This window comes from Carcharodon carcharias, chromosome 7 (assembly GCF_017639515.1).
Source record: "Carcharodon carcharias isolate sCarCar2 chromosome 7, sCarCar2.pri, whole genome shotgun sequence".
In the NCBI taxonomy this organism is placed as follows: domain Eukaryota; kingdom Metazoa; phylum Chordata; class Chondrichthyes; order Lamniformes; family Lamnidae; genus Carcharodon; species Carcharodon carcharias.
Genome location: NC_054473.1, coordinates 150,362,856 through 150,382,611, shown reverse-complemented (window position 1 = coordinate 150,382,611; position 19,756 = coordinate 150,362,856). Strand labels below are relative to the sequence as shown.

Below are 19,756 nucleotides of genomic sequence, written 5' to 3'. Positions count from 1 at the left end.
GGCTGCGTTTCCCTCAGACACACGTCAGGAGCCTAATTTCAATACTTTTGCATCTCATTATAAGCCGACTCGCCGGAATAATCCCCCCACACTGGATCATCTGGTCATGCCAATGTGTTTCACAATTGTACATAAGTGACATGCACTTGATGAGCTGCATTTCACTCAGGACCTTGAGGTTTGTTTGTCCATCTTGGTTCATCAAGCACTCGCAGTCATCAGTGCCAGGCTTCACAGGCAGCATTGCGTCACTTTTAGTGGGGCTCACAGGCAGGTCCCTGCCTACCAGGCCAGCCATAAGTTGGGGGTGGCTTTTCAATGGTTTAAGTGTTAGGGTTTGGTTGGGGAAGGGGAGAAGGGGCCTCAGGCAAGGGAAGGGGCTGCAGGGTGAGAGCTGAACTGGGGAACAGGGGTATCCCAGGGTGTGTGTGGGGGCACATGTTGATCTGTGAAAATGGTCTCTGGATGGTGAGGGCTGAGGAGGCAGTCTCCAGAGGAGATGAGGCCAGATGGAGATGTGAGGTTGTGTGTGAGAGAACGAATGATGTCCCTTGAGCTGGCAGTGAGTGAGATGCCAGTGAATGTGCGATGGCCTTGTGAGTTTAGAGTGATAAAATGGTCGCCTTACTCAGGCAGCGCAGATGAGATCATTCATCTGTTTTGTGCACTGGATGGCCAACATCTTGTGTGCAGAATTGACACTGCCCACCTCTGCCACTGCTTTCCAAGGTGGAGTGGTGAGGCTGATGGGCCTCCTGCTGCCAGAGAAGGGGTAAAGGACATTACAGTGGCCTCCATGGGTGTCCAGAAGGCACCCCAGGGATGCATCACTGAATCGAGGGGCTGCACTCTTCTTGGCTTTTGGGGTCATACCTTCACCAGAACAGTCCTGGGCTGCAAGCATTGAGAAGTTTGCATGCAGCTGCATTTTAAATATGGCAGCAATGAGCTAAAGGCATGGCAGGCAAATTGGAGGGCGCCCGCCAGCAAGACGGCATGTTTCCTACGGCTGCAAAATGAATGAGGCAGGAATGGAATGATATGACGTGAAAACCCACCATTGCGGCCAGCGGTTAAACTGACTTTTTCCCACCCGCTACCACACTCTGTGCAAATCTGGGACAATTCCACCCAATGTTTTGAGTTTTGCAAGCACGGGCTGCTGGATGAGGCCAGCACTTTGCCTATTGCAAACAGCCAAAGGGACATGCTATTTGATATGATCTGCTGCCAGTCATTGGAATGTACGGCCTACTTACCTGGCATCACACTGGCACTGAAATTTATATACCATATTACTTATTTGAGTGATAGGCAGAACGTCTTTTTGGCTTGAGGACAGCATCTTGTTAGTAGAGAATGCCACTCTTGTTGCTACTGCATAGCAGCAACATGAAACAGCTAGCTTCACCTGATGCTCAAATTTTGAGACACCTTACCCTTCCAGAGTAATTTGAGCACTTTTCAGGACCAAAAGTGGTGGCCTTAGGCCCATTCAATAGTTTACACAATATACCAGCAAGTACTGATCTGATCAGGCTAGTCATTACCTGCAGGATGGCTTTGATGCGGCCTATTTCAGTATCAAGCTTGTACGGTGAGCAAATGGCTCAGGCTCTATTTACGAAGTTGCCAATTAGACCAATGTTATAGTGCGTAGAGCTGTATGAATCCTAACACTTATTTTGACCAGTGAAAGTAGCCTTGTGATAGATGTTTGTAGAGAACCCACTGGCAGATTTCTCAACTAGCACATCAAGGAAAGGGAGCTCATTTGACTGCTCCATTTCAAAGGTGAATTTGAAGCCCATTAAGGTGTGTAAGGAAATTCTTACATGCAGCTGCAGATTCAAATATAGCAAACATATCATCTACTCATCAGAAATATGTAAGGAGTAGGAGGTTAGGTGACTTTCCATCGAAGATGCTTTTCTCCTGGAAACTGACAAAATTGTTAGTGAGAGCTGGGCCTGCTGAAGATTCCATGGCAACGCCATTTATTTGGACATACATGGTGTCGTTGAAACTGTACTCAACTGCACGAGTTGCTGAGTTCATAAAATCAATGAATACAAATTCAGACAATGGCAGCATATCTAGATCACCATGATATCGTAATGTAGTGCAAATAACAATGGCTTCTATAAGCAGTACATTGGTGAATAAGCTAACAATGTTGAGCGAGCACATCGACACAGCATTGCTATTGATAAACAACTCCTGTATGTGAAGGAATCCTTCACCGTGTATGTGGAAAACGTGCGCAAAACTGGTTATAGCAACTCAACCAATATTTGGCGAATTCATGTTGTGCAGGAGCAATCATAGGTAAGATGTGGGGGAAAGGGATATAATTTTGAGTCTTGGGCAGCGCATACATATGCCGGCGCAATGAGCTGTGAGGATGAATCCTATCATATATACCACCTGGCAGCTCGTTACTCTTGCACAAGTCCAACAAGTGTCTTTGTAACTTGCTTTCGAGCAGGGCTGTCCAGTCATGCTTAGTGGCAGGTCCAATCATATGAATTTGGACCCCTCATTGAGAATGGCACACATTTTGTTGATATAGTCATAGTTGTTAAGGACTGCTATTCCAGGCCCTTTGTCAGGTTTAAAGGTTTGTATGTCTGGGTTGGCCTTGAAGCCTCACAATGCTACCAATCGTTCGTGTTGCATGTGAAGATCAGCCAAGTTGTTTAGAATCCCACAATATGCGTGTATTAGATCAGCTAGGCATGCTTTCAAGGATTCAGCATCTTCAGTGGACACTAGTTTGTGGCAGGATAGCTGAGAGTAGAGGAGTTTGAATTCATCAAATACCTCTTCTCATTTGATGTGAGATAAAGGCACACTAAAATTGAAGCCATGCATAAGAACAAATGCCTTGCTTTCAGAAAGTACATGGTCAGAGAGATTTACTATGTTTGGTGGTGTCTATTAAGGCAGTATAGTGGCATATATAGATCAAATCGAAAAATGAAAGAAACTTGCGCACCGCAGACCAAGCACTGTGTAGAGCAGAGTGTAAATTAGTAATCCTACTCCAAACACCAGCAAAAACAAAAACAGAAAATGCTGGAAAAACTCAGCAGGTCTAACAGCATCTGTGGAGAGAAAAACAGAGTTAATGTTTAATCCTACTATCAATCTGTTCAATCTCCTCTTGCATAAATGCTCATTCAATCGTGGGACCGTGTCTCACTGTAACATTATTAATATGCTTGTAAATGAACTGACACAACCTTAGGTCTAATACACCCTCTGAGAAATTCATTTGTTAGCTTACCTGTTCTTAATTCACCTGTGAGTTGAACTATTTTGTTGATATCCTGAATTTGGTCTTTGTTTTACCTCTGTCTCAGGTATACAAATAGAACCAATGGATTGTCTACTATGATCTGCCACAAGCTTACTTTCACTGGCCAATTTATGCATTGGGATTCCTACAGTTCCACGCACTATAAGATTGCCCTTATCGGCAACCTTGTAAATAGGGCCCAAGCCATTTGCTCGCCATGCATGGTTGATGCTGAAGCAGGGCACATCAAAGCCATCCTGCAGGATAATGATCACATCATTAGTCGCTGTATATCATGTAAACTCATGAATGGGCCTAAGGCCGCCACTTGCAGTCCTGAAAAGTATTCATTCTACCTCAGATTATCCTAGAAGGGTAAGGTGTCTCAAAATTTGAGTAACAGGTGAAGCTTGCCGTTTTGCGCTGCTGCTATGCAGTAGCAACACAAGTGGCATTCTCCACTAACAAGGTGCTGCCTTCAAGTCAAAAAGACTTTCTGCTTATCACACAAATAATTAATATGGTATACGGATTTCAGTACCGGTGTGATGCCAGGTGTGTAGGCCATACATCCGAATGACTGGTGGATCATATCAAATAGCATGTCCCTTTGGCTGTTTGTAACAGTAAAAGTACTGACTGTACCCAGCCAGCCCATCCTTGCAAAACTCAAAACATAGTGTCCAACAATAGATGCGATTCTATGATTGGACAACACTTGCTAAACAACACAATGCACCTTTTTGAACTAAACAAAAACTTGGGGCACAGCCATTCCCTTGTTCATTCCCCATGGCAATGTCTTGACCAGTTAGAGTCGACCTGCCTGGCTTGAGTTTGAACAAAAGCTTAGCAGTTAACTGTTCCCTGGTGCATTCTCCATGGCAATGCCTCTAGCCAATCAGAGTCAATTTACCAACTAATCAGCGCTCCCTTTTCATGCTATATAAATTTTGTTCCCTTTACAATTGGTATTCTTGTGAACTATCCTGATGAGTGCAAAGCAAAAAGCTTCAACAGCATGTCTCTTTTTTTTTCCAGCAATACTCCAGTTCTGTACTACCAAACGACTAAATGCCTTATTTTTCCATTTCTCACAGGTCATTGTTACAAGAACTACTGAAAAGTTGCAGCACAAATGTTTTCTTGTTTATAGGTGTCATTTCAAATGCTCATTGATCCATGCATCTTTTCCACCTACATAACAAATGGTTGGCTCCTGCACTGTTCCTGTATGTCACATTCACAAATCTTAGTCATGACTATTTTATTACAACATTAACCCTATTTCTGTTCAATCAAGGCTATGTATTTAAAGGATACTTGGCTCTGAATCCACAACACAAAGCATCACATTAGATAACAATTGCTTTTCTTTGTGTTGATTGCATTCTTCCATCCTTTTAGCCCTGATCTTTAATGTCAATGTCATAAAAAATGTTTTAAAGTCACTTCAATTTTGCTGAACTGTAAAAGCTAACCATCAGAACACAACAGAGCTATCAAACACATAAGGGCACAGTCTATGTTGAAAGGTAAAACAATAAAAGTAACATGCGAACAGAGTTGAAGAACTGATGTATTTACTCAGTGGATTCATTGGAAAATTCACTTAATAACAACAAAAACCACTGGCCATAAATTTGGTCATGCATCTAACATTTTTGAGGTATGCACACAATGTAGATGAAGTCACCTGCTGTGGCATCCGAGCTTGGGGTGAGCACTCCCTTCCCCGTTCTCTTAGGTACAGACTTCTCTTTGGATTTAAAATATTTACTACATTTATTCTCATCACATTTTGCTAATATTGCTTCTAAAATGCATTCATAAAGCATTTAAGTTATTTCTTAATTTAGTGTGCGGCTGAAGTACCACATATTCAGACAGTTGTAACAGTAATCATTTTTGTTCATAATGACTCAAGCACATTCACCTTGCTATCTTTAATCCTTTGAAGCTGCAGTGTTGCTTACTGTCCATTTAAACATTTTATTGGAAGGATCTAGAACCATGAAGTCAGCTTCCAATAACAATGGAACCTTTTTGGATTTCTCTCTTACAGTTTTGCAAGGAAATGTAATGACTTTGTGATGATCTCATGATCTCAGCTCATCACAATACATCATATTAAAATTGTTTATGAGCGAAAACAGGTAATAGAAAATTCAGGCTTTTTCTTCTTAATTCGAAAGATTTTGTTAAATACTTAACCTATAAGAAACTCAAATTAAACTTTACTTCTGTTAGAAGCCACAGCATAAATGAATGACTATTTAAACGAAATGTGAAATTAGGCAAATGTTTAGTAGACTGCACTTTGATCAGTGACATTTTACACCATGAGCATTTTGTTAATGGAAGACTCAGAAAGGCAACGATTCACATAAAAGATTTTCATTCTGAACCACAAACCAACATTAATCCTACCAACTACATTTGATAGAAGATACTCCATGTTATTTAGTATTGTTTATTCATTTGCTGTGCTACACTTTTCTTTTAGTTAGCACTTCAAAACTGAGTTACAAGTAATAAGTTGCAAATTGGACCACTACCCAGGAACTAGCCAGCATTTTTCATGGGTATTTAAACAACAGCATTAAGTACTGTAGGCATCTTTGGAATGTGCAGTCTGGATTTTACTGTTCTAGCAATTTCTTTGTCAAGATTTTTCTTTAAACTGGTAATATATTAATCCAACTAGAAAACCACTGTATAGGGATTGTGTACCAGTTTAACAAAGAACTGAACAAAAGTGATGAATTCAGCTCATGTATCTTGTTACCCTACCATTACCTCCTCTTTGTTCATGCAGTGTTTTCTTTATTTTGTGATCAAAGCAATCTTTAAATCCTAATTAGGTCTCCTGGGTTGGAATGACATTTTTTTTTGGCTAGAAATTTTCAATAAAATATTCTCAATGAGACCTGCTGCTTCTACGTACCACCACCAATGCTACCATTAATGGAATTATTCCTATCAATGGCACTATAGTTATCACTTGGAATAGAATGCTGACATGGGGGTGACAGAAAACTTATCTGTAGTTACATATTTTACCCCAAAATCCAAATAGGCAAAGTGATTTGTGTCACTACTCAGGAGACATAAACAGAAGAGCAACAGGCAGGACTACCATAAGAGGCAGCGAGCAAGGGGAATTGGCAGGACTTGTTACATCACAGAGAGCAATACCACCTACTAGTCAACTGCAGAATGACATGGATTGTGAATGTAGAGAATTCCACAAAGCAGACCATCCCCAACCATCCCCTGCACTATGCTATCCCGCAATGGTGAAAATAAAAGCATGGTAGAGAAATGGAGTAATTGGAGAAAATGTGGAAAAGCAAATACTTCAGTTGAAATACAGGGGGTAAAATTGGCCCTTGACCAGAGCACAGAATGAGGGAAAGCGAATCAGTAGCTTGCTTTACATCTTACCTGGCTTTCTTGTCCATGAAGTTAACGAAAAAGACATCATGCATGGTGACAGGTGGCCATTTGCTATTATCCCTTTTGTGCTTTTGCTGAAGACCAATTTTACCTCCAGTAACATTGATTTCATAATGCAAAGAATAGTTTGTCCAGATGTTCAACTTTGCCAGAACATTGTGGCACAAGGCATGACAAATACTGAAATGTTTCCATATTTTCTTTTCCACCACAATTACAAGCCTCTTCATTCATGATTATACATGACTTATTTGGTAAAGAAAACACAACATAAAAATACCATGCAGTTAACTGAAAAGCTGCAATATATTCACCAAAATGTTCACCCCGATAGATCCCTGTCAGACTCTATGTATTTCTCTGTTTCTCGCAGCATATAGACATACTTCTGATTTGGTTTAGTTCCTGATTTAGATCATTATTTTGAGTTAAGGAAAATATATCTGCCAATTAAATTGTCATATTTTTTACACTGTAATCTGAATATATATTGAATTAAAGAAAATATACCTAAAATCTATATTATGAATTATAAATGTTGCCTGTCGTAAATATACAAGAATCCAATATCTCTGAAACCAAATAGAAATCTGAACATTTATTGTACTCAAGAGAAACGCATACACATCTGATAATGTTCTTCAAGAAATTCAGCTCCCAACCTTGCGAGATAATTGGCGATCAGTGTATTTATTTTAAATTGCAAGAGAAAGGACATGGAAGAAGAAAGCGGAATAATCAAGGGAGACAATTCACTTGCATGATGGGCCCAGGCAAGTGAAGAAGTGTTCAAATCAATTTTAAAATGTCTGTGTCCACTGACAGTGTGCCAGTGGTTGGAAAATTTTTATAATCATAATAGCATTGTCAGTGGGAAAATGTTAAGTTTTCGGCTTTCTGGACAAACTTTTAGTCACAACTGTCCAGTGACAACAATAGGTAAAAAAAATTCCCAGCTTGATAATTCTGAGGAATATAAAATGTCCTATGAAAACCGTAAGGGGGAAAAGCATACTCATGTTACCTGAAGATGAAGGAGAAGATGGGTTTGGACTATCTTCTTGTGTACTTCCTGTCACGGAGAAGCCACCTGCAGTTGTGTTATCCTCAGTTATATTAGATGATCCAGGTGTAGTTGACCTGCTAACTGACTGGGAATCTTGGTCACTTCCAGATCCACGTCGTTCATCCAAAACAGCTTGGACACCTTCATCTCCAGGCTTCCTACCCTTCTTATGAACTCTGGAATGGACAACAACTTGATGATAGGTTCGAAATACTCTGCCACAGTCTGGGCATTCAGTTGGCTTTTCTTTCATTGTTCCATGATTCTGTCCTAATCCAGAAATTTTATATTCCAGACCTTGATTCATTCCTTGTGCCATAAATTCCCTGCTTCCCATTAAATCATCTTTACCAGAAACGTCACTCAGGTTACTTCTTTTAGTGCCATCTAGTTTCTGCTTTGATTTATCTCCAGCCACAGAAACAAATTCTCCTTTCTTCTTGTCAAAGTTGACACCTGCATTGGTCAGATTTTCTTCCTGACCAGGGTGCAGGTGCTTTTTTGGCAGCACAGCCTGCTCCATTGCCATTCCTCTTGTCACCAGCTGCCAGGCCTGGTAGCTGTTTACGGGATCAAACTCTGCCACACGGGCTACTGCCTGCAAACGCTCCATGCAGCTGGCCTTTAAAGGAGGTGCCAAGGTCAGACATCCCAGTAAGGAACGTTTCTCTCCTTCCACTACACCACGGGTTGTGCTACTCACGGGCACTAATAGCTTCCCAAGCATTTCTTTTTCCTTCCGCGCAATTTCTGCTTTATTATAATGGAGCTGGCTTTGTTCATTTAAGCTCAATTTATCAGGCGATAAAAAACCACTCTGTAAACAAGATACATACGCTGAATAGACATTGGAGTGGGAATCTTGCACCATATTATTTAAAGTCACAGGCACCTCTGGGTCACTTTGAGATGTGTTCTTTACAGCTAATTTGTTAAGATGCACCTTCATGTGGTTTTTGAGAAACCAGGGCTCCTTGAATCGTCGTCCGCAAATCTGACAGCTATGTTCAAAAGAATCCTTGTGCTTTCGCATGTGACCTTTCAGGAACCAGGCCTGGCTGAAGATCTGACCACAAACTTCACAGCGGAATTCATTGCTGGGTTGCTCTCCATTTCCACTCGACCCTTGACCTGGCACTGATTCAGCAGTTATATGTGCTTTCTCCACATGACTGATCAAATCTTCCTCCTGAGAGGCAGCAAATTCACAAAGGGTGCACTTGTAAGGTTTGTGCAGTATTCGAATATGACGGTCCAGCTCCTCACGTTTCTTAAACTTCCCCTTGCAAAAGGTGCACCTGAATCCCACAATAGCAGCTGTTGGTTCTTCCTGTGCACCTGTAGGCTTGGGAGTACAGATTGTATTAGAAATGTCAGAACTACTCTGACTGGCTGGTAAAGGCAAGCTCGTAGAGCTAACAACAGCCTGATGCTGCTTCCCATCAGCTCTTGGCTGGCCTAAGCCACTTTTCATCTGTTTATCCCTCAAGATGGCCCTTTCTTCCAGCTCATGTAGAAGCCTATTTTCTTCTCTGACCCTTCCACGACCTTTCCCAAGATTGCCAAGTTTGTGAGTGCGGAGATGGATCTTCAAGTTACCTTTCTGAGCTGCCCTGTGATCACAGTAAGGACATTTGAATGGTTTTTCTCCAGTGTGAGTACGCATATGGAGTGACAAAATGCTGTTAAACCGAAAGCGCTTACCACAAATGGGACACGGGTACTTTCTGGATTTTTTTGCATCATCTTCTGTGCCATTCATCTGTGAAATTATGCCAAGGTTCTGTCCATTTAAGAAGTGCTGTAAGTCAACTCTCCCATTCAGACTCAAGTTAGTGTCAATGTCTGTATTTAGCTGATTTGCCAGCATGGTCATTTGGTTGTTGATTGGCTGGTTAGCCACAGGCATGTGATGCTTTTCCTCCAGTGAAATTGCTGCTTTCTCCTCAGGGGTTTGTCTGGTCTGGAGTTCTGGAAAGGCATGTCCCAGTTGTGTTGTCAACTGATGCAGCTTCTGCGTTATTGGATACTGGCCATTTAGTACTGGTTTGTTGAGCTGGACATCAGCTTCAGGCACTGCTGAAGATACACCAAGGCACAAACTTGCTTCCTCCATTCCTAATATCGAAAACAAAAGGTTTTTGTTAAATAATTACAGCAACTTAACACAGAAACAATGTTACTGCACAAAATTGCATTTTTATTTCAAAATACAATAATAATAAAACTTCGATCTAACATTTTCCTGACTTCACAGCTCCATTTCTGGATTCTAACAATATAGTACAATGAACAACTTTTCTACTAATTTTGCAAAACATAGACAAATCAGCCTGACCTTAATTTCAAACCATCAAACAAAAAATATTCAATTACGCTTTTGTAAATGCGAGTTTAACATCTGATTTACTCCTCATTGTTCTCTTGATTATTAACATTTGCAATTTTGAATAATCGATGAGCCACACTGAATTTTTCCCTATGCCTGCATCTAGTTTATCCAATTTTGCACCTTCATCATGCTTAGCTAAAACGGTCTGAGACTTTTCTACTTTAATATGTCTGCACCTTAATGTTATGTTCTTTTCAAAAACATGCAATACCATCTTATATGCACAATATTGAAATGAGAAATGGCTAAATTGTTTCTGTTTCATTTAGAACAATTACATTTCTACAATGAAGTTAAGTTTCTGACTAAAAATTAAAGGTGCTTTTGTTTTGGTTAACTAATGTCTTTCAAAGCTGACTATTTTGCTGTTTTATTATTGGCTGCTGTAACACATGATTGTACTGTAATTATAAAAAGCCATGAGTATTTGCAACCAAGCTTCAAAAATAGATCTTAAATTTAAGAAGTTCAAATACCTAGACTAAGATCATGAATGTTTAATAATGCACAAGCATTTTACTTTATATGTTACACAGTTTTCCAGATTTCAAGGCATTGGCAAAATCATTTAGAACACCCACACTTCTTTTGAAATGGAGTACCTCATCATTTGGATGATATAATACATCTCAGTTACATATGCAGGAACACAACTGGCTGCCACACAGAAAGTGAAAAGACCACTGTGCATCTTACACTTCTACCATTTTCTGCTGTTTCAATATTGTCAGCCAAATCACTTTCGGCTGAAATATTTGTTCTTGCCCCACTTTGGCAGTAATATCAAAATTCCACAGGACTGTTGAACATGACCAAGTCCTTACACATCCCTGCTCTGAACAGTTTGATCCACTTTAAAAAAAGATTCAGAACATATTAAAGGCTGCAAGTATTATTATTGCGCTAGACAACTGATATTATGATAAACCTCCGTTCGGGGTCATTAAGCAGCTGAAAACATTTCAGCAAAAATAGACCAAGGATTTAAGCTTGCATATTAGCCCAGAGGGTTGGGATACTGAACAAGGGCATTTTATTTTCTGTCTGCTAAAATCAACATTGTGGATGTTTTGATGTTTAAAATAACAGTGAACCACAAATATGCAGCATCTCTATGAAGTTTATTCTGTTGCTCAATATGTAGTTTTAAATAAGGTTCAAAGTGTTATGATTTAATTGGTTATGGTCTATGCATTAAAGAATGCTGAAGCTATAGTAGGCAATCCTAGCTTGAAACAAAAAAAAATCAAGTGACTGAAATGTTAAGTTTAATACAGTTATGTGTTGTGCATTAATTCGGCTACAGCTCCTGCTTCAGATCAAATCCCACATAGTTAGCATACTATTCTGTGGATACAATATTGTTCCAACAAAAAAATCTACATGAATTTAATATTAAAAATCGGCTCCCTCCCACACCTCATAGCCCCATTCCTCCATGCAGTTGGGGAGATGGACATATGGGTTGCAAGCATTAGCACAGTTCTGTCATATTGCCAGCGTAATGCAAGGGTACTAAGATATGATGAACAATGTCAGTTTTCTCACTTAGTGGCCTGGCTAGGAACTGATAAAACTTACCACATATGCTGGTTACTGGGTTTCAGTGTCAGCAACAATTGGAGCATGAACTTATGAAAGCAGCAATGAGCATCTAGCTTTTTTAGTTGACCATCCAATATATATTTCCCTCATCATACAGTAAAATGCAGTGGCTTGAAATAAATTTCTGAAATGCTATTTTTAATAGTATTATTTGGAATTTTCCAAACCATATGGAAAAATTTAGTAACGTAAATAGATGACCAGCATTCACCATTTCAGATGTAACCTAATCCTTTTAAAAAGTGCTGAGTAAAAAGTTCAGAAACACAAACTTGTATGCACATCTTATGTTTAAAATACTGTTACATTAAATGAGAACCATTTTTCAGAAAACATTTGCAAGCAGACCCTGAAAGACTGCAATTTAAACTGTGCAGCATAAGATTTGTACAGACTCTAGCAATAAAGATTGATTATCTATTTTTTCATTATAACGTTATCTGTTATGAATTTGTGATAAGAGATTACAGTAATACATTACAGCAAATCATACATGACAGTTTACCCCTTGAGAACTGAAGCACTTTTTAAGTTTCTTTTTTTTCCTATGGTTTTATAAAGTTTGTCTTTTCTCCCAACTTTTCCCTTTTACTGAAAGTATCAACTTTTTGCTGATTCTACAGAGGCTGATAACCTTCAGTGTCTCATCCTAGTGAGCTTTATTAATTTGGCAGCAAGTTATTCAACCATGGCCAAGGGCAAGAGAGAGGGGTAGCAGGACTTGGGTGATGTCGGATTTTCCCTTAGAACAAATTTTTAAAATTCATTCTCGGGATGTGGACTTTGCTGACTGGGCCAGCATTTATTGCCCATCCCTATATGCCCTTGAGAAGGTGGTGGTGAGCTGCCTTCTTGAACCGCTGCAGTCCATGTGGTGTAAGTACACTCAAAGTGCTGTTAGGGAGGGAGTTCCAGGATTTTGACCCTGCTATAGTCAAGGAATGGCAATATATTTCCAATTCAGGATGGTGAGTGATTTGGGGGGGATTGTATAGGTGGTCTATCTGCTGCCCTTGTCCTTCTAGATGGTAATGGTCATGGGTTTAGAAGGTGCTGTCGAAGGAGCCTTGGTGAATTCTTGCAGTGCATCTTGTAGATGGGACACACTGCTGCTGCTGTGGAGGGAGTGAATGTTTGTGGATGTGGTGCCAATCAAGCAGACTGCTTTCTTCTGGATGGTGTCAAGCTTCTTGAGTGTTGTGGGAACTGGACTAATCCAGGCAAGTGGGGACTATTCCATCACACTCCTGACTTGTGCCTTGTAGATGGTGGGCAGGTTATCGGGAGTCAGGAGGTGAGTTACTCGTCGCACGATTCCTAGCTTCTGACCTTCTCTTGTAGCCACAGTATTCATATGGCTAGTCCAGTTCAGTTTCTGGTTAATGGTGACCCCCGAGGCTGTTGATAGTGGGGGATTCAGTGGTGGTAATGTCATTGAACATCAAGGGGCGATGGTTGGATTTTCTCTTGTTGGAGATGGTCATTGCCTGGCACTTGTTTGGCGTGAATGTTACTTACCACTTGTCAACCCAAGCCTGGATATTGTCCAGGTCTTGTTGCATTTGGACATGGACTACTTCAGAATCTGAGGAGTCGCAAATGGTGCTGAACATTGTGCAATCATCAGCAAACATCCCCACTTCTGACCTTATGGAGGGAGGAAGGTCATTGATGAAGCAGCTGAAGGTGGTTGGGCCGAGGACACTACCCTGAGGGACTTCTGCAGTGATGTCCTGGAGCTGACATGACTGACCTCCAACAACCACAACCATCTTCCTTTGTGCTTGGTATGACTCCAACCAGCAGAGAATTTTCCCATTGATTCCCTTTGACTCCAGTTTTGCTCGGGCTCCTTGATGCCACACTTGGTCAAATGTTGCCTCGGTGTCAAAGGCAGTCACTCTCACCTCACCTCGGGAGTTCAGTTCTTTTGTCCACGTTTGAACCAAGGCTGTGATGAGGTCAGAAACTGAGTGGCCCTGGCGGAATCCAAACTGACCGTCAGTGACCAGGTTATTGCTAAGCAAGGGCTGCTTGATAGCAATGTTGATGACCCCTTCCAATACTTTACTAATGATGAAGAATAGACCAGTGGGGCGGTAATTGGCCGGGTTGGATTTGTCCTTCTTTTTGTGTACAGGACATATTTGGGCAATTTTCCACACAGCCAGGTAGATGCCAGTGCTATAGCTGTACTGGAACAGCTTGGCTAGGGACGTGGCAAGTTCTGGAGCACATGTCTTCAGTACTATTGCCGGAATATTGTCAGGGCCCTTAGCCTTTGCAGTATCCAGTGCCTTCAGCTGTTTCTTGATATCACATGGAGCGAATCGAATTGACTGAAGACTGGCATCTGTGATGCTGGGGACATCTGGAGGAGGCCAAGATGAATCATCCACTCAGCACTTCTGGCTTCAGCCTTATTTTTTGCACTGATGTGCTGGGCTGCTCCATCATTGAGGACAGAGATATTTGTGGAGCCTCTTCCCCAGTGAGTTGTTTAATTGTCCATCACTATTCATGACTGGGTGTGGCAGCATCTAATCCGTTGGTTGTGGGATCACTTAGCTCTGTCTATCATTTGCTGCTTATACTGTTTGGCATGCAAGTGGCCCTGTGTTATAGCTTCACCAGATTGACACCTCATTTTTAGGTATGCCTGGTGCCGCTCCTGGCATGCCCTCCTGCACTCTTCATTGAACCAGGGTGAGAAGCTTGGCAGAGCTTTAAAAATCATGGGTGGGATTGGGATTTGGAAGTCCCAACCCCATTTCTGGCAGTCATAAATTTTGCCGGCAGGAAAAGGAGTTGAACACATGCGAAACCCAAATCTGCTGGGCCATTTGAAAAAGGTGCAGAGTTTATCTAGGCCCAATTTGCACTCCTCCAATGGCCTAAACCTGCAAAATGTAACCCATGACCATAAATGGAGGCATAAACTGATCTGAAACCTCATCTAAGGTGTGTGTTTTGTATAGAACTTTGCGAACTAACAGCTTAAACACTAAAGCCTTACTTCTGACATTGGGCTTGGTGGCTGACCTCAAAGAAGATGACTGTGAAGAAGGAAGGGCAGATCCATGTGGCTCCTCTGGATTTCTCTCTGCTTTGTGCAGCCAAGGGGACGACAGGACAGACTACCAGGCTCGCTGGAAAAAGAGTGTGTAGTTCAGGAAGGAAGCTTAAAGAAGTGGGCTCAGCACCTTCCCACATAAGGGCAATAGAGGCAAGGCAGCAGCAGCAGCAGCCAAGGTACACAGGCTTGATGTGAAAGAGCCACTAGGGAGTGCAGCAAGAAGGAAGGGGAGGAGATATTAATCTGAGCAAAGGATGTACTGTAGCAGAATAAGTTTCCTTGACATGACCGAGAGGCAGTGCAGGCAAAGGCTGCGAATAACAGGAGAAATGGTTAGAGACGTCTCTGCCATGGTGGAGGAACATCTCATGCCTCGATAACCTGGTCCCCATGTCCTGCCTGTTGCTGTCAAGGTCATCGTGGCCTTCAACTTCTATGCAGCCAGCTCCTTCCATGGTTCTGCCACAAGCATCTGTGATATCTCTCAATCAGCCACCCACCAGTGCATCATGTCCATCACCAGTGCACTCTTTGCTTGGGTAGGGGAACACATCAACTTCCCCACAGATTTGACATTGCAGACACAGGGGGAAATGGGGTTCGCCTCCATAGCTGGTTGCCCACATCTTTATCAGAGCATCATCACAGGAGCTGGAGTGAATCATAAAGAGAAAATCGTTCCATTCTATTAACATGCTTGCTGTCTGCGACCACACTAAGCCTTCCTGCGCCTATATGCAACTTTCCCTGGCAGCTGCCATAACTCTTTCATTCTGAGGCAGTCACACCTGTCACAGCTTTTCCAGCCTATCCCCAGGCCTGTTCTTGTTTTCCGGAGTGCAAAGGATACTCCTTAAGGAAGCGCTGCTTACTCCCTTGCGCCGACCAGAGAGTGAGCCCAATGTCGCTACAACACCAGCCACCTACAGATGAAGATTGTCATGAAGCAGGCTATTGGATTGTTAGAGATGCAGTTCAGAAGCATTGACCACTCAACAGGAGCACTCCAGTAACTGCTTGCAAGGGTGTCAAGATAGTGGTGGCCTGCTGCACGCTGCATGGCATGACATAGCGAAAGGGCATTCATATGGAGGGGCCAGAGGCTGGTGAAGGAGCCTTCTCGTTAGATAAGGTAGAGGAGGAGGAGGGCGAGGAGGACCCCGTCACCTCAAATAGAGATGCCACTGAGGAAGAGGGTGGAAAAGGGAGACATCCTGAGAGGCAAGCCCAGGTACCCACGGCTGGAACCACACAGGAGGGCATTGTCGCTGGGACCTCTCAATTCAGAGGCGGTTCTCCTAGGCAGCCCTGAGCACATTCAGCACCAAGTGCCTGGCAAGCTGTTGCCAGATGTATCCAACAACATTAGCACTGCACATCTTCCAGGAGATGCCCATTTCCAACAAGGGAGAATGTTAACAGCTGCCCTTGACATTCGCTGGCATCACAATGGTTGAAATCTGTACCATCAGCGCCCTGAGTTCACCAGTGTTCAGGGATTGACATCAAGATACCCCGTGACAGAGGAGCCTGCAAGTGTTTGTTAGAGGCCGGCAATTACCGAAGCAACTTCACCTCGTGCCTAGAGAAAGCTTATCCACCATGTCAAGAGTGCACATGAGCAGTGTAAGGTGGGTCTCGGTACATGCAGATATGAGTGCTGAGCCAACGGAAATGGAGCAACTCTACACTGTGCAGGACATAGCCACACATATGATCGCCACACCATCCAGCTCTTCTGAGTTTCACCCCAACCACTTGCACACAGTGTCATCAGTGCGTGCCATACAAAACATGCAGTGTGGCAACTCACCGAGCTTCCTTGTCAGCCCATAGCCTTTACCCAAAGGACAAAGGCATTGTTCACATGGGAGCTCCCACACGTGCAATCTTCACTCAAAGACACATATAATCCTGACCAGTGACAGAACCACTGTGTGTTCACTGAGGCAGAGTTGCAGTTGTGTCACTGCCTTCATCACATCATTATGGATAGACCTACAGCAGGTGGACTGCCATTTCTCATGAGGTTTGATCAGCACAATGTCTACTTTTTACAGCACATGCAGCTCAAGGCCAGACTGCCTTCGGAGCCCTTAGCCCGCAACATACCCTTCATGCTCCACCACATACCAATATGCTCCATTCACCTGCTTCATGTACTAAGACCATCACCCTTACCACTAAGGCCATGCTCGAATGTACTTCTAACACTACCTTTGGCACCTGCCACAGGCAATTTGCTTTTGGCGATACTGGACTTTCTCCTCGATTGCATGAATCGCCCTCAGACACCTGGGCCATCTCTTGGCAATATGAGCCTTCTTCTCCTGCAAGTACAAATACAGAGGGATATGAGGCCATTCTATCCTGCATCCAGAAACAAGCTTCATCAGTATGGTGGTGGTCACATTGGGCATTCACATGTCACCGTGTGAATATTTGGACATAAATGAGTGTCATGTTAGAGGGCAAGTACATGCCAAGTGTGTCCTAGCTGATGTGTTAGACAGCTGACATCCATCACAGCGGCAACGGTGTGTTTCTGCCAAACAACCCACCTTGCCTGAATGCAGCTGGTTGTGGAACCACTTATGGCACTGGATCCTAGATCGATGAAATTCCCTTGTTGCACTTGCTATGGCAGCAATTTCTTGCCATGCCCTCTTCATGACCGTGGGAAGGTTCTTTCCTCCTGCTGTATACAGTGTAACCCTCCAGCTTTGAATCTCCTGTACCAGGAGCTGCAGGTGCTGGTCACAGAACTGGGTGCCGTGCCTTGTTGGGTTTCTAATGTGCTACCCCCTCTGCAACATTCTGCTCCCATGACAATGAAGAAAGCACATCAGTAAGTAAGGTTTCACGTTTCATGTGGTGCTACACATAACCAGTGTCCGTACACATGCTGGGACCTGAATATTGAGTTGAGCACAGACTAATGTTGCTAGGAGTGCAGCATGAATGTTGGGTGGGCTTGCCTTAGGTGTGAGCACACCAACAACTCATGGTGTGTCCCCGAGCAGACATGCCCTTGCTGGCCTGCTCTGAGTCACAATTGTCTACGATGACAGTGTGTGGCTTTAAGAGATATAGGCAGGGCACATTTGGGTGCACCTGGATATATGAGAAGTGAAAGAGTACGTGGTAAGGCTAAGGATCTGCATGCGGAGTACACAGGACAGCCCCTGAGACACGATATATGCAGAGCGTCAGGACTTGCTGGGGCTGCCAAGATGCAGCCATCTGCATGGCTGGGTGTTGTAAAGCTTTTCTAACAGCGAATGACTGATGTGTGGTCATTCCTTACACAAATTCAACAGGCAGCATTAAAACCTATAGATCCCAATGGAAGGTCCATGATGGACTTGCAGCATTAATAACCATTTGATCAACATATACAGTTTCTACTCACAAGACTGCTTTCTGAAATCTCCTCCCACAAACCTTGATCAGCTCTGCAGCTTCCTCCCACTTGGCATGGCGGCCAGAGTGACCCTTTACATTGCGTAAGAGACATGAACAGCCCTCCTCCTGATTGGGACCTGGCTCTGCCTTCTGAGGCCCTCCTGGGTCAGTGGGTCTGACTCTATTCCATCCCCGCCTCCCCAGACTGAAAATTGTAGCTGAAAAACAAACCACCCTTTCACTTTCCAGCATTTGATCCGTAGCCATGCAGGTTACAGCACTTGAGATGCATTTCCAGACACCTTTTAAATGAGTTGATGGTTTCTGCCTCTGCCAACCTTTCAGGCAGTGAGTTCCAGACTCCCACAACCCTCTGGGTGAAAACAAAATCCTTATCTCCCCCTAATCTTTCCACCAATCACTTTAAACCTATGCTCCCGAGTCACTGACACACTCATGCCTCCAACACAGGTCACTGGATATTTATCAAAAAAGGGAATTCTGGCATATATTTCCCTCCCTTGCCTGGAGTAAGGGCGCATGCCAATTTTAGCACCTTTACTGTCCCCTTCCGAGACTCACCATAGAACAGGGGCTTGAAGCTGGGACTTTCACAGTTTGGAACGCTCAGCTCCTCATTGAATAAAGACTGCTACATTTCTGAGAAAACTACTTTCCATCAAAATTAACGTTTAAAAATAATACTCTTCTGAATTGTAGTACTGAATTTCATAAAATGTAGCAATGGAAAATTCACAGAAATTTGAATACTGAACATATACACTATATTTCTACACCTTAAGTTCTATTTTGAGAGTGATTAATTATTGATGGAGAACACCACAGACCACCTGAGTTTGAATCCTGGGTCTGTTTCTCTTTCTAACCAAGTAACCTCCATAGACCTCTATATAAAATCTCCACAGATTTTAAACCAAACCACTGCACAGAAATCCTAGCAATGGCAGAGCATTGCATCTCAGGTGCAGTAATCAAACTTTGCCTTGTAATAAGAACCTCCTGTTGGTTTAGACAAAGTTGCATTGTCTGTAACCATAGAGTGCTCCAGACTGCAGACTGTCTCACCTTCTTGGCTGAAGGAAGACATTGTGGGGATTAGAAAATAAAAGAGAGTTGCATTTATATAGTGCTTAAATGACCATTTAACATCTCAAAACATGTTACAGCCACTTAAGTACTTTTGAAGTATAGTCACTTCTATGATGTAGGAAACAACCAAAGTGAACAAAAGTAATGGTAGAAATGATATTTTTAGTTTTATGAAAAGCTGAAACATCTTGTTCTTCTGTTTTGACAAATGTAGTTCTTGTTTAACAGTACCTCACCACTATATTTTACAGCACAAAATCTGTTTTTCAGGGCCTATGTTGTAATTCTAATGACTATTTTTTGTATAATTTCCAAATTACATGTAAAAACATGTACATCAAA

General features: G+C 42.5%; 1 protein-coding gene across 1 annotated transcript in view; it reads right to left on the bottom strand.

The window, feature by feature from the left end:
• Positions 1-19,756, bottom strand: part of znf536 (zinc finger protein 536) — a 560,712-nt gene that overhangs the window by 289,753 nt on the left and 251,203 nt on the right. Inside the window, exon 5 of the mRNA XM_041192428.1 lies at positions 7,785-9,944. Within this exon, the coding sequence (XP_041048362.1) occupies positions 7,785-9,942 (2,158 nt within the window). The 5' untranslated portion in view covers positions 9,943-9,944. The remainder of the gene's footprint in view (positions 1-7,784; positions 9,945-19,756) is intronic.